Raw genomic sequence first — 16,139 nt, forward strand, 5'->3', positions numbered from 1 at the left:
CTCCGGCTCTACGTGTGAAACCGTCTGTCCGATATAAACCCTAATTCTTAGCAGAGATAAGACCTTCTCTTTCGTGCTTCGCTGCGGCAGTATCAGACAGGGAAAAGAGCGAGAAGACCCAGGCCGCAGTCGTCGTCATCAAGCTCATCGTCCACCATGGGGCGAATGCACAGTCGCGGGTTAGTTTGGTTTCTTTCCTTCCCTTTCTTTCTGTGTGCAATTTTCCCGAGCTCAGTTGTCTTTATTTTGTTCGATCATTTCTGCCCTCCCTCCCCCCTGGCCTTTGAACCTAGTCTCTACACAGCTCCGATTTGTTGCTTTCTAGCAGAGGAAAAAAAACTACTTTTTTCCTCTTGTTTTAGTGAAATCTTATTCTTTGATTCAAGTACCTGTTCTTCCAACGTTTGCTTTGTGTAGATGAGAATCTTACCCTTTCGGTGTTCTCCATTACAATCCCTATGAGTCGGTCTCACCGACTCTTCATATTTTCTTTCGTTGAGGATGGTTTGGAAATCTTTATTTTCTTTTCCATATCCTCTGATCCGCTATTGCCGTCATATAACCTGAATGTCATCGTGGCTGTGACGAAAATGTTCGTGTTTCATCGCGAACATTCGAGATCTGATTGTTTGTAGACTGTAAATATATATCTATTCGTCTCTTAATACGAATTTCTTCTGTTGCGCAGAAAGGGCATGTCCTCTTCGGCTTGCCCCTACAAGAGGACACCTCCAAGCTGGTTGAAGATTTCCAATCTAGAGGTAAATTATCTACGTGAAAACATCTAAGAGCGTAGCACATTTCATTTTCTGGAAAGGAATCTGGATGAAAGATATCGAGGCTCATATGTTACTTGTCGTATAAGTGCGATCTTTCCTTGCACTAAATGTTATTGCATTTATAACCCTCTGAAGGTTGCCGACCATATCTGCAAGCTTGCAAAGAAAGGCCTAACTCCTTCCCAGATCGGCGTAATCCTTAGGGATTCTCATGGTATTGGACAAGTTAAAAGTGTGACGGGAAGCAAGGTTCTACGTATCTTGAAGGGACACGGTATGTTAAGTGGTTTTTTTCCTTTGAAAGATATATATATTATCATTTACAGCGAGTAGCGTTATGATTAACTTCATTTAACTTTGCAGGTCTGGGTCCAGAAATCCCTGAGGATCTTTATCATTTGATTAAGAAGGCTGTTGCTGTGAGGAAGCATCTTGAGAGAAATCGCAAGGACAAGGATTCCAAGTTCAGGCTGATTTTGATTGAGAGTCGAGTTCATAGGCTTGCTCGCTATTACAAGAAGACCAAGAAGCTACCACCTAACTGGAAGTAGTAAGTGCTGATATGCCATTTTTGAAAATATAACTTTTCTTATGGTAGAGTGCTTCTACATTAGAAATGCAATTGAACATTTAGTCAGTTGATATCATGATTTTTTGTCTGGTGAATTTGATTAGCTTTACCTAGTAAATAGCTCTTTTGAAAGTTATTTTGCTCCTAATAGTTTTATATTAGTTCTAATTCTGTTATATATTCTATCTTATGTTTGCAGTGAGAGCGCGACTGCAAGTACATTGGTTGCCTAGTTTTCTTTCATTGCTTTTGTAGGGTTGAAAGCTTCTCCAATTAAATTTTGACAGTGCTGTACGGTTCAATGAACAATGTTTTGGTAGAATGCAAATTATATGCTGAATTGTTTTGGTTTATTTAAAAATGTAGTGCATCTTTTATACTGTTCATGCATATTGGGAGATAATGTTTCGATTTGTGGAGTGAAGATGATGTTATCAATCAGTGAGTGATTTCATGGAACTGCTTTGCTGTATCCATTTAGATTATAATTGACCGGAGTTTTTCTGAAAAAGTTAACCCTCTGGTTCTATGGTTAACTGTTTGCTGGAAATGCCAAAAATTGCTTTGATCTTTTTGATAATGTTTGATATGAATGGGTCATATGGTAAAACAAAGTGTAACCAATACAGAAATGTGGTTTTTTACATTTGTTTGTTTTTGCTCAGTTGCACTCTGATATGAACGATTTGGTTTTTAGGGCAGTCTCTTTGTAATCTACGAAAGATGATGTAGTGATTATATTACTAAATTGATTTAAAGACAATAGTTGTTATCAAGTGTGAACAACTCAAAACTGTGGTCTTTTAAGTGATCTGACTACCTCATGTGTATGAGCCATTGAATGAGATATAGATAGTGTTCTTCAACTTCAACGTGCAAGTGTGCAACAAGGTATCATCTGTGATGATTGTGAAATTTGTGGAAAGAACTTGTGAAAGTCATTAGAGACCGGACCATAGATTAGGGTAGTTAATATGGCTTTTATGTCATATGCATAATAACTATTTACAAAAGGGGAAGTATCTTCTATGTGTTAGTCAAGAAATTGATGAAATCTTTGTTAACCAGTTGCTCCAGCATATATATGTTTTTGCTTTACAGTGAGGTTATGATGTCTGGGACTGCAAATGAACATTAACATGAAAGTGTGTAACGAGGTATTGTCAATGGTGATTGTGAATATGGTGGAAAGAACGAATGAAAGGCATTAGAGGCACAACTATTGATTAGAACAGTTGATATGGTGATTATATAACATAGATATTAACAATCTCTAAAAGTGAATTACCGTCTATGGATCGATCAAACAATTGACTAAATCTTTTTTGTGCTGCTCCTCCATATTTATGTTCTTTCTTCATAATGACGTTATGGTTTTGTACAAGGTGGCTCTTATGGTCATGAGGTTAACCATGCTTCGTCTTTCTGCATTGGAACAGTCTATTTGGAATGTGCCAACGTAGAAGCAATGGGTAACCTCCATGTTGCTGAGATGGAGTTGAACCTCTTAATGATGCACACATTTTGTTCCCATTACAAAAACAAATTAGCTATGAATAGGCCAATTTGATCATTCAACATGTACCCCACCATTATGGGTTGACGAAATCTATGTCTTAGATGGAAGTACTCTAGACTAACTTGTTTAAGTTGTCAAAATCTATTGTCTTAGATGGAAATACTCAGGACTAACTTGTTTAAGAAGCTGGATAGTGTTCTTCAACTTCAACGTGCAAGTGTGCAACAAGGTATCATCTGTGATGATTGTGAAATTTGTGGAAAGAACTTGTGAAAGTCATTAGAGACCGGACCATAGATTAGGGTAGTTAATATGGCTTTTATGTCATATGCATAATAACTATTTACAAAAGGGGAAGTATCTTCTATGTGTTAGTCAAGAAATTGATGAAATCTTTGTTAACCAGTTGCTCCAGCATATATATGTTTTTGCTTTACAGTGAGGTTATGATGTCTGGGACTGCAAATGAACATTAACATGAAAGTGTGTAACGAGGTATTGTCAATGGTGATTGTGAATATGGTGGAAAGAACGAATGAAAGGCATTAGAGGCACAACTATTGATTAGAACAGTTGATATGGTGATTATATAACATAGATATTAACAATCTCTAAAAGTGAATTACCGTCTATGGATCGATCAAACAATTGACTAAATCTTTTTTGTGCTGCTCCTCCATATTTATGTTCTTTCTTCATAATGACGTTATGGTTTTGTACAAGGTGGCTCTTATGGTCATGAGGTTAACCATGCTTCGTCTTTCTGCATTGGAACAGTCTATTTGGAATGTGCCAACGTAGAAGCAATGGGTAACCTCCATGTTGCTGAGATGGAGTTGAACCTCTTAATGATGCACACATTTTGTTCCCATTACAAAAACAAATTAGCTATGAATAGGCCAATTTGATCATTCAACATGTACCCCACCATTATGGGTTGACGAAATCTATGTCTTAGATGGAAGTACTCTAGACTAACTTGTTTAAGTTGTCAAAATCTATTGTCTTAGATGGAAATACTCAGGACTAACTTGTTTAAGAAGCTGGATAGTGTTCTTCAACTTCAACGTGCAAGTGTGCAACAAGGTATCATCTGTGATGATTGTGAAATTTGTGGAAAGAACTTGTGAAAGTCATTAGAGACCGGACCATAGATTAGGGTAGTTAATATGGCTTTTATGTCATATGCATAATAACTATTTACAAAAGGGGAAGTATCTTCTATGTGTTAGTCAAGAAATTGATGAAATCTTTGTTAACCAGTTGCTCCAGCATATATATGTTTTTGCTTTACAGTGAGGTTATGATGTCTGGGACTGCAAATGAACATTAACATGAAAGTGTGTAACGAGGTATTGTCAATGGTGATTGTGAATATGGTGGAAAGAACGAATGAAAGGCATTAGAGGCACAACTATTGATTAGAACAGTTGATATGGTGATTATATAACATAGATATTAACAATCTCTAAAAGTGAATTACCGTCTATGGATCGATCAAACAATTGACTAAATCTTTTTTGTGCTGCTCCTCCATATTTATGTTCTTTCTTCATAATGACGTTATGGTTTTGTACAAGGTGGCTCTTATGGTCATGAGGTTAACCATGCTTCGTCTTTCTGCATTGGAACAGTCTATTTGGAATGTGCCAACGTAGAAGCAATGGGTAACCTCCATGTTGCTGAGATGGAGTTGAACCTCTTAATGATGCACACATTTTGTTCCCATTACAAAAACAAATTAGCTATGAATAGGCCAATTTGATCATTCAACATGTACCCCACCATTATGGGTTGACGAAATCTATGTCTTAGATGGAAGTACTCTAGACTAACTTGTTTAAGTTGTCAAAATCTATTGTCTTAGATGGAAATACTCAGGACTAACTTGTTTAAGAAGCTGGATAGTGTTCTTCAACTTCAACGTGCAAGTGTGCAACAAGGTATCATCTGTGATGATTGTGAAATTTGTGGAAAGAACTTGTGAAAGTCATTAGAGACCGGACCATAGATTAGGGTAGTTAATATGGCTTTTATGTCATATGCATAATAACTATTTACAAAAGGGGAAGTATCTTCTATGTGTTAGTCAAGAAATTGATGAAATCTTTGTTAACCAGTTGCTCCAGCATATATATGTTTTTGCTTTACAGTGAGGTTATGATGTCTGGGACTGCAAATGAACATTAACATGAAAGTGTGTAACGAGGTATTGTCAATGGTGATTGTGAATATGGTGGAAAGAACGAATGAAAGGCATTAGAGGCACAACTATTGATTAGAACAGTTGATATGGTGATTATATAACATAGATATTAACAATCTCTAAAAGTGAATTACCGTCTATGGATCGATCAAACAATTGACTAAATCTTTTTTGTGCTGCTCCTCCATATTTATGTTCTTTCTTCATAATGACGTTATGGTTTTGTACAAGGTGGCTCTTATGGTCATGAGGTTAACCATGCTTCGTCTTTCTGCATTGGAACAGTCTATTTGGAATGTGCCAACGTAGAAGCAATGGGTAACCTCCATGTTGCTGAGATGGAGTTGAACCTCTTAATGATGCACACATTTTGTTCCCATTACAAAAACAAATTAGCTATGAATAGGCCAATTTGATCATTCAACATGTACCCCACCATTATGGGTTGACGAAATCTATGTCTTAGATGGAAGTACTCTAGACTAACTTGTTTAAGTTGTCAAAATCTATTGTCTTAGATGGAAATACTCAGGACTAACTTGTTTAAGAAGCTGGATAGTGTTCTTCAACTTCAACGTGCAAGTGTGCAACAAGGTATCATCTGTGATGATTGTGAAATTTGTGGAAAGAACTTGTGAAAGTCATTAGAGACCGGACCATAGATTAGGGTAGTTAATATGGCTTTTATGTCATATGCATAATAACTATTTACAAAAGGGGAAGTATCTTCTATGTGTTAGTCAAGAAATTGATGAAATCTTTGTTAACCAGTTGCTCCAGCATATATATGTTTTTGCTTTACAGTGAGGTTATGATGTCTGGGACTGCAAATGAACATTAACATGAAAGTGTGTAACGAGGTATTGTCAATGGTGATTGTGAATATGGTGGAAAGAACGAATGAAAGGCATTAGAGGCACAACTATTGATTAGAACAGTTGATATGGTGATTATATAACATAGATATTAACAATCTCTAAAAGTGAATTACCGTCTATGGATCGATCAAACAATTGACTAAATCTTTTTTGTGCTGCTCCTCCATATTTATGTTCTTTCTTCATAATGACGTTATGGTTTTGTACAAGGTGGCTCTTATGGTCATGAGGTTAACCATGCTTCGTCTTTCTGCATTGGAACAGTCTATTTGGAATGTGCCAACGTAGAAGCAATGGGTAACCTCCATGTTGCTGAGATGGAGTTGAACCTCTTAATGATGCACACATTTTGTTCCCATTACAAAAACAAATTAGCTATGAATAGGCCAATTTGATCATTCAACATGTACCCCACCATTATGGGTTGACGAAATCTATGTCTTAGATGGAAGTACTCTAGACTAACTTGTTTAAGTTGTCAAAATCTATTGTCTTAGATGGAAATACTCAGGACTAACTTGTTTAAGAAGCTGGATAGTGTTCTTCAACTTCAACGTGCAAGTGTGCAACAAGGTATCATCTGTGATGATTGTGAAATTTGTGGAAAGAACTTGTGAAAGTCATTAGAGACCGGACCATAGATTAGGGTAGTTAATATGGCTTTTATGTCATATGCATAATAACTATTTACAAAAGGGGAAGTATCTTCTATGTGTTAGTCAAGAAATTGATGAAATCTTTGTTAACCAGTTGCTCCAGCATATATATGTTTTTGCTTTACAGTGAGGTTATGATGTCTGGGACTGCAAATGAACATTAACATGAAAGTGTGTAACGAGGTATTGTCAATGGTGATTGTGAATATGGTGGAAAGAACGAATGAAAGGCATTAGAGGCACAACTATTGATTAGAACAGTTGATATGGTGATTATATAACATAGATATTAACAATCTCTAAAAGTGAATTACCGTCTATGGATCGATCAAACAATTGACTAAATCTTTTTTGTGCTGCTCCTCCATATTTATGTTCTTTCTTCATAATGACGTTATGGTTTTGTACAAGGTGGCTCTTATGGTCATGAGGTTAACCATGCTTCGTCTTTCTGCATTGGAACAGTCTATTTGGAATGTGCCAACGTAGAAGCAATGGGTAACCTCCATGTTGCTGAGATGGAGTTGAACCTCTTAATGATGCACACATTTTGTTCCCATTACAAAAACAAATTAGCTATGAATAGGCCAATTTGATCATTCAACATGTACCCCACCATTATGGGTTGACGAAATCTATGTCTTAGATGGAAGTACTCTAGACTAACTTGTTTAAGTTGTCAAAATCTATTGTCTTAGATGGAAATACTCAGGACTAACTTGTTTAAGAAGCTGGATAGTGTTCTTCAACTTCAACGTGCAAGTGTGCAACAAGGTATCATCTGTGATGATTGTGAAATTTGTGGAAAGAACTTGTGAAAGTCATTAGAGACCGGACCATAGATTAGGGTAGTTAATATGGCTTTTATGTCATATGCATAATAACTATTTACAAAAGGGGAAGTATCTTCTATGTGTTAGTCAAGAAATTGATGAAATCTTTGTTAACCAGTTGCTCCAGCATATATATGTTTTTGCTTTACAGTGAGGTTATGATGTCTGGGACTGCAAATGAACATTAACATGAAAGTGTGTAACGAGGTATTGTCAATGGTGATTGTGAATATGGTGGAAAGAACGAATGAAAGGCATTAGAGGCACAACTATTGATTAGAACAGTTGATATGGTGATTATATAACATAGATATTAACAATCTCTAAAAGTGAATTACCGTCTATGGATCGATCAAACAATTGACTAAATCTTTTTTGTGCTGCTCCTCCATATTTATGTTCTTTCTTCATAATGACGTTATGGTTTTGTACAAGGTGGCTCTTATGGTCATGAGGTTAACCATGCTTCGTCTTTCTGCATTGGAACAGTCTATTTGGAATGTGCCAACGTAGAAGCAATGGGTAACCTCCATGTTGCTGAGATGGAGTTGAACCTCTTAATGATGCACACATTTTGTTCCCATTACAAAAACAAATTAGCTATGAATAGGCCAATTTGATCATTCAACATGTACCCCACCATTATGGGTTGACGAAATCTATGTCTTAGATGGAAGTACTCTAGACTAACTTGTTTAAGTTGTCAAAATCTATTGTCTTAGATGGAAATACTCAGGACTAACTTGTTTAAGAAGCTGGCACGAAAGCAATGAAGAGAAAAAAGGAACATACCACATCTCTTTTTAGAACGAGGATTGAATTTCCTAAGATTGTGTTGACAACATTTTGTTATCATTGTAAACCCATAGGAACACATCATGTATATGCATGCATCTGAATTCTACACCAAATCTCGATAGTTTCATTGCAAACGTTATAAGAATGTTGTTGGGCATAGATATGTGAACCGAAGATATTTATAGGAGGCAACATGAGCCAAACAATGTCCTTTGATGTCTCTTTTTAGCTTGTCTGTTCCATTCAAATTGAATGAATATACGAATATTAAATATTCTTTGTGTGTCATCGTTTGTATTTAAATAATGCAAATGTTGGTTGAGGTTGTTATTATACTGATAACACCATTCATTTAGTGACCTAGTATATACATTTAGATTGCAAAAAGTCGGGATATTTTGTGTTACATAAACATTGTATCACTAATTTTCATATTAAAGTTGTATACATCATCTTAGTGCTAAGGCAACAAATAAATCTACTTAGTTTTAAGATCAACCAAATCATTATGTGTTATGTTGTTGCAACCATGCATATTTACATATCCCTCAATACATCTTCCACACCTCACGTCACACGTGCTAGAGACTTTCTAGCTGTCCAAACCTTCTTTGGGCAGTGAGATACTTGGTTTTGGACTCAAGGGAGTATTTGTAGATGTGTGGTGAAAGTTGCTTTTCCCTTTAGATCAACCATGGTGTAGTGTATTGCTCTCATCGGTGTTTTCGACGGAAGCAATGCAATTTGTATAATATTTTCATGGGGGAGTTCTGATGGGTCTTGTCGGTAGAGGTAACGAGACTTCTGGACTAATCTTGTTGGGCGGTGTGGCATGTTTGGTAGGAACAAACAAACAAACAAATCGAGAGCGAGAACCCATGGGAAGTATGGAACATGTTTGTCACTTGATATATGTATAGTGTACATATAGCGAAGGCAAGGCATACATATATATGTAAATTTGTAATAATGTATGTATGTATATGATTTTAAGCGACATATGTATTTTGTATGTAGCTACATTTGTATGTTTTTGTTTCCTTGTAAAACAGAAATAGAGTGCCTCTCTCTCTCTGTCACACACACACACTCTACATAGATCCGATCTGCAGAGCCCCCCTCCCTCCTCGGTTCCCCTTCTCTGCAGCTCCCAGGCTGTTAATCACTCGGATATGGCGCTTGCTCAGCCTGCCATGAAGAAAGAAGACGATCGTGAAGACGAAGGTACGTTCTTCATTCCTCAGCAGTCAGATCCACTCAGATCTTCACTAAGAATGCTTCCCCTTTGTCGGGTGCACTTGTTTTCTCTTCTTCATCTTGCAATGAACTGAAACTCAAATCCTATCTAATTTCTGTCTCACAGAGGAGTACTCACCCTTCCTGGGGCTAGAAAAGGGCGCTGTCCTGCAAGAAGCTCGAGTTTTCCACGATCCGCATGTCGATGCCAGGCGTTGCGCACAGGTGGGGATCTGTCTCGTCACATCAACTTTAAAAAGATGCTTTTGAGCATCTGATCTGCTAATCATTTTCTTTCTCAGGTCATCACCAAGCTTCTCTACCTCCTCAACCAAGGTGAAGCTTTCACAAAGGTAGCTGCATTTTGTTTTTCTTGTTATTTTGCTTTACTTGGACTACTCTGGATGCCTGATCGGTCTGTAATTGCTCATTGAATTCGACATTTACTATCAATTACCACCTTACTAGTACACCACACTGCACTTATTACTACATTTATATTCTGCTCGACATCGAGCATTGGGATGGTAGCCTTGAACGATATTCTTTTCTTTATTTCTCTCCTTTTACTTCCTTGTAGGTGGAGGCAACCGAAGTTTTCTTTGCAGTCACTAAGCTTTTTCAGTCTAAGGACGTCTCTCTTCGCAGAATGGTCTATTTGATCATCAAGGAGCTGTCACCATCATCTGATGAGGTCATAAACGTGCTGCCGAATATTACAATTTTGGAGATGAAGTTTTAAATGAAAGATCTGTCATTCTCATCTGCTTAAAACATGACCGCCGTTTTACAATATAGCGCAGGTCATAATTGTTACTAGTTCTCTAATGAAAGACATGAACAGCAAGATGGATCTCTATCGTGCCAATGCCATAAGGGTACTTTGCAGAATCACTGATGGAGGATTGCTAGGCCAGATAGAACGCTACATTAAACAAGCTCTTGTGGACAAGAATCCTGTTGTTGCTAGTGCTGCACTTGTTAGTGGTATTCATTTGCTTCAGGTATTCATATAATAATGGAAATTGAATTCTGGTGGTTAAATGAAATATACTCATATTTTTTGACCATGGTGATCTTCTGTCTTGCCTCTTTTAATGACAGACCAATTCAGAGATAGTGAAGCGTTGGAGTAATGAAGTACAGGAAGCAATCCAATCTAGGGCACCATTGGTGCAGTTCCATGCCCTTGCTTTGCTACATCAGGTTTGTGTGATGAATAGACGTGTAATGGGTATGGATCCTCCAGAGTATTTTATACATTGCAATGCTTCTCCTTAAACTTAAGGCTTTGTTTACACTCTCGGCAGATACGCCAAAATGATCGATTGGCAGTGAGCAAACTTGTAACAAGCCTCACACGTGGATCTGTTCGTTCTCCTTTAGCTCAATGTCTTTTGGTTAGATATACAAGCCGGGTACGAAGTACACAAACTCAACACTCTACCATACTGTCCTAACCCTTTCATTTTGGGAGACCTAACTTGTTTCTTTCTCCAAAGGTGATTAAAGAGACAGCCTCGTCCAATCAAACAGGGGACCGTCCTTTTTATGATTATTTAGAGAGCTGCTTGCGTCACAAAAATGAAATGGTAATATTAGAGGCTGCCCGAGCAATCACAGAGTTGAATGCTGTTACTAGTAAGGAGTTGAATCCAGCAATTACCGTCCTTCAGTTGTTCTTGAGCTCCTCTAAACCAGTTCTGCGCTTTGCTGCCGTTCGGACATTAAACAAAGTACAAATTTGCTTTGATTTTATCCATATTGCTCCTTGATCTTTAGACATACTCACCTTTACACCCATCTATCTGCAGGTAGCCATGACACATCCGTTGGCAGTGGCAAATTGTAATATCGATATGGAAAGCTTGATTTCTGATCAAAATCGTAGCATTGCCACCCTTGCTATAACCACACTTTTGAAGACTGGTAATGAGTCTAGTGTAGACCGGCTAATGAAACAGATCACCAATTTTATGTCTGACATAGCTGACGAATTCAAGATTGTTGTTGTTGAGGCCATCCGATCGTTATGCTTGAAGTTTCCACAGAAATATCGGACATTGTAAGTAATTATGTTCATATATTGTCACATATAGCTGCATGATGCACATGTACTAAATGTACGTAAAAATCTTGTTGCATGATATTTACAACAAGCACATTTTATCCTGACATATGCCCATACATCAGTATTGCTGACACATGTTATGTTGTGATATCATTCTATTAGGCTACTTTATATGGTTATTTGTATGTATATTATGTTTCTGCGCGACAGTCATGCTTTCTTGGTAATATATCTGAAAGGGCAGCATCGAAGGCTATTAGAATAACCCTTGTAATTGGACGCTAGAACATATGATTGTAAGGGGGCTAGGATTTTCTATCAAGGGAGTCCTAATTCTTAGATTCTTTAGCTTACCCAAAGGGACGGACTAATGTGAGGTTGAAAGGTTCGTTGGGGGAAGGAAAGAAGCAAGCGATGACTTGCTCTTCTTTACCCGTGCCTCTTATCTTAAAGGGAAGCAACCTTTACTTAGGCGGGTTACTTAGATTACATAGTCAATAATTTTGTCTTTTCTTGGTATTGAAATTCTTTTTGAAAGGAAGATAGAGCCACTCTCGGCTCAGCATGAGTGCACATTTTGAACATGTGCTGTTGAGAGAAATTTATGACTATTGACTGTGGATGGCATTTGATCAGTATTGTATTGAGGATCGTTATGATTGTTGATGCATCAAGTAGCGACTTGTGCACTCATGGTTTTTGAGAGAGATGCTATGCCATAACGTTTTTGAGATTTTTGTTTGGATAGGTTTGCAAAACACATTGCATCAAGAGACTAGGTTTAAGATGAAACTAACCCCTAAATAGCATATACATGTATGTGAACCCTTCTCAAATCCCATAGGGCTGTTGCATATTTCAGCTCTTTCATAGATGCCTCTAGCAGCTTAGCTGATGCCAAAACTCCACGTATTTTTAATGAGACAGCTTTTAAACTAGAAAGTTGACACATGGTATCATTTAAATTTTAATGGAACACCTCGTCAACTGACATTACCACGAGAGAATTTTACAACAGAATGGAAGGCCTTAGTGTATTCAAGATTGCATCGAATGTCTGATCTTATCAAGATATAGGAATCTCTAGTTATTTCTATGATTCAAACACAATTTGTATAAAGTTGAGATTTTCGTGGAGTTTACTACTGGAGGTATGCATGCCTTAAACAAATAAGGATGTGATAAAAACAAGTCTCCATCTGAAATTGGGAAGGATTATTGTTCCTTTTTGAATCCTTCCCAATTTCAGATGGAGACTTGTTTTTATCACATCCTTATTTGTTTAAGCACAGTTTTACCACATATTCTACATGTTAATGGGTTTGCAGCTTGATCCCGAACTTCTGAATTTTAGGTTATAGTTAATTCCCCATGTCTATAACCAGGGCCGTAGTTCTTTCCATCTGCCCATTTGTGTTTGACAATGACCATGATATGCATGGGCCCATCAACACATTAATGGCTGAATCAATATGCACAACAAATAAATTAAATCAATTGCTAAAATCCTTCATTTAAACAATTCTCTGTCATGCACAGGATGAATTTTCTCAGCAATATCCTGAGGGAAGAAGGGGGATTTGAGTATAAAAAAGCCATTGTAGATTCCATTTTAATCCTTGTAAAGCAAATTCCTGATGCGAAGGACAGTGGACTCTCTCACTTGTGTGAATTTATTGAGGACTGTGAGTTCTCTTATCTTTCAACGCAGGTATTGTCTTGTTTGGTTAGACACCTGAGTTGCAATCTGTCTCCTTATCAAAATTAAAGCTATTAAGTTTTTTACACTGTGGAAACATTTCAGATCTTGCATTTTTTGGGAAATGAGGGACCCAAATCTGTTGATCCCAGCAAGTATATTCGATATATCCACAACCGTGTCATTCTTGAAAATGCAACTGTAAGGGCTAGCGCTGTTAGTGCGTTGGCAAAATTTGGTGCTCTTGTGGAATCTTTGAAGGTAAAATGAGTGTTTGACATTAATTTTATTAATTTTTTTCTTCAAAATTTTTTCACATTTCTTCCACTTTTTCTAGATAACTGTTTTCACTCTCAAATATTGCTGAATTTATTGTGATTGTTCAGCCTCGTATATTGGTGCTGCTTAGACGGTGTCTTTATGACAACGATGATGAGGTGTGTTTGCTAAATGATCCATCTCTTGGACATGAATATGTCTCTATGCATTCATCATTCGTTATTTGAGATTGATAAATTTAAATTTAGACATTTTTACTGAATAGGTTCGTGATCGGGCCACTCTCTACTTGACTGCTCTTGGAGAAGGTAGTCATGGAGAAAACATTGAGGATTTTGTGTTTGGAACATTGGATATTCCTTTGTCAAACTTGGAGAATAGTTTACAAGCTTATGTAAGCATCTATCAAGTTCTCCTGTAGATATATTTTATCAGTATGTTTCTCCTTAATTTATGGTGATTCTAACAGGAGCCTTCTGAAGTACCATTTGATTTATCGAGGGTGCCAAGGGATGTAAAATCTCAGGCATTTACAGAAAAGAAGGCACCAGGTCCAAGGAAACCTGCAAAAGATTCAACTTTGCCTTCTGCTGCTGTTAATGAGCCAGCAACGAGATCAGATGATGGATATGAGAAGCTGTTGAGCTCTGTCCCAGAATTTTCAGGATTTGGAAAACTTTTCAAGGTCTGCTTTACATATCAGCTCTCTTAGAAACATTGTCTAAAGATCTGCATATATCCAGGAGGCCGTGTTTTATATTTCACTTTCATCATTAAAAATTGCAGTCATCGTCTCCCGTGGAGCTTACAGAGGAGACAGAGTATGAAGTAAATGTGGTCAAGCATATTTATCCTGCACATATTGTGCTGCAATTCAACTGCACAAATACAATCCCAGAACAACTTCTTGAGAATGTACATATCTGTTGCTTGAATTACTTGGTCTTGAGTTTTCATCATGTTCTCTGCCAATACTTACAGTTTTGGAGACATTGGTTTTCAGGTTAGCATTCTTGTTGATGTTATAGAGGGAGATGATTTCAAAGAAGTGACATCTAAGGTTCTCCCATCATTGCCATACAATTCACCTGGTCAGGCTTTTGTAGCATTTGAAAAGCCAGATGGCATCTTTTTATCTGGGAAGTTCGCCAATACTATGCGGTTCATAGTAAAGGAGGTGAATAGTAGCTTTGGTGCTGCGTACATTTGAACACATGTTCTATTAGGAACTGACTAAATTTTACAACATTGCAGGTGGATAAGGACACAGGAGATGTTGAGGAAGAAGGAATGGATGATGAATACCAGTTGGAAGAACTTGAGGTAATGAAAACATTCATAATGAGTATGTTGAAGTATTTAAACATTTATATACATGAACTATCTAATGTTTGTACTTCTGGATTTTCTCTTCAGATTACACCAGCAGATTACTTTTCGAAGAAAGCTGTAACAAACTTCAAAAATGGATGGGAATCTCTTGGATCCGAGTTTGAACGAGTGGATGAGTATGATCTTGGTGCAAAGGAGAGTTTGAATGAAGCAGTACAGGCTGTCATTAATATTTTTGGTTTGCAACCATGCGAGGTAATGTGTTGTGATGCCGGGTAGCAGATATTAGCCTGTAGTTCTTGTTTTCGATTAGCAGATATTAGCCTGAAGTTCTTGTTTTCGATTAGCAGATATTAGCCTGTAGTTCTTGTTTTTGACACTGATTCGTCTTTTATATACTTCATATTATAGGGTACAGAGCTCGTTACTGCAAATGCGAGATCACATACCTGCCTGTTGGCAGGCCAATTTATTGGTGATGTGAATGTCTTAGTCCGGTTATCATTCGGCATCGATTCCCAGAAACAGGTTGCCATGAAGCTTGCAGTTAGATCTGAAGATCAGTATGTTAGTGATGCCATCCATGAGATTATTGCCAATGCATAACTGCCTGCATGTAGTAGCCTAAATGGATTAGTTATTTCCATACATGTTATCACGAGGCTTCTAATTTGAAGCACAAATAAAGTTTTCTTTCTAGTGACCAGCTTGAGTTTGTAATATGTTCAAACCAATATTCGAAAGGTTTGATGTGATCTTGTGATTATATTTTTGCAATCTTAGTTACTCTTTCAGAAACAAGGATTTAAATTAAATGAGAAATTGTCCTTCAGAATGTTTAGTGTGATCTGTTTTTCAGGATATATATGTGAACATGTCTCAGTATGTTAAATTAACGTGCATCGTATGTCTGAACCAAAGCACTACACCCAGTAATGAACATATATTGTGAGCTAGCGATATATCATATATTGTGAGCTATTGAACATAGGCATGGATACTGTATCTATCACTCCAGCCTATGGTAATCATATCTAGCTTATGTTAGGTCATGCCTAACTACAAAGCCTAGTTTCTTAATTATAATCTTCTATGTATAGTGTGTCATAAAAAAGACTGACTACAAGTGTGATGAAAAAGGTTAGTTCTCATTAGTAGCCTTCAATGTATGATTTATTAAAAATTAAATCACTCAGTAACTGATATCTAATGAACAGCAGTATAACCAGAAGTGTCCACAATAGTGATGGTGAAAAATTAAAGAATTGGTAAGAACCACTTG

At 37.1% G+C, this 16,139-nt stretch overlaps 2 protein-coding genes across 2 annotated transcripts; both read left to right on the top strand.

Moving 5' to 3' along the window:
• The first annotated feature begins 24 nt into the window (after window positions 1–24).
• Window positions 25–1,729, top strand: LOC147870161 (small ribosomal subunit protein uS15). Its single transcript, XM_087337552.1, has 5 exons — window positions 25–179; window positions 689–761; window positions 915–1,053; window positions 1,143–1,329; window positions 1,550–1,729. Exons 1-5 carry the CDS (start codon window positions 157–159, stop codon window positions 1,581–1,583), a joined length of 456 nt encoding a protein of 151 aa, XP_087193678.1. The 5' UTR covers window positions 25–156; the 3' UTR covers window positions 1,584–1,729.
• A 7,569-nt stretch (window positions 1,730–9,298) lies between these two features.
• On the top strand, window positions 9,299–15,623 carry LOC147870162 (coatomer gamma-2 subunit, putative / gamma-2 coat protein, putative / gamma-2 COP). The gene is made up of 19 exons (XM_087337564.1): window positions 9,299–9,464; window positions 9,604–9,701; window positions 9,779–9,829; window positions 10,057–10,170; window positions 10,280–10,480; window positions 10,581–10,682; window positions 10,787–10,894; window positions 10,979–11,212; window positions 11,291–11,541; window positions 13,087–13,258; window positions 13,352–13,507; window positions 13,633–13,683; window positions 13,791–13,919; window positions 13,995–14,210; window positions 14,312–14,440; window positions 14,529–14,702; window positions 14,780–14,848; window positions 14,942–15,112; window positions 15,269–15,623. Exons 1-19 carry the CDS (start codon window positions 9,413–9,415, stop codon window positions 15,461–15,463), a joined length of 2,673 nt encoding a protein of 890 aa, XP_087193690.1. The 5' UTR covers window positions 9,299–9,412; the 3' UTR covers window positions 15,464–15,623.
• The last annotated feature ends 516 nt before the right edge of the window (window positions 15,624–16,139 follow it).

This window comes from Azolla caroliniana, unplaced genomic scaffold (assembly GCF_043228905.1).
Source record: "Azolla caroliniana isolate FFs.n. ecotype wild unplaced genomic scaffold, voAzoCaro1.0.p SCAF_1, whole genome shotgun sequence".
NCBI lineage: Eukaryota > Viridiplantae > Streptophyta > Polypodiopsida > Salviniales > Salviniaceae > Azolla > Azolla caroliniana.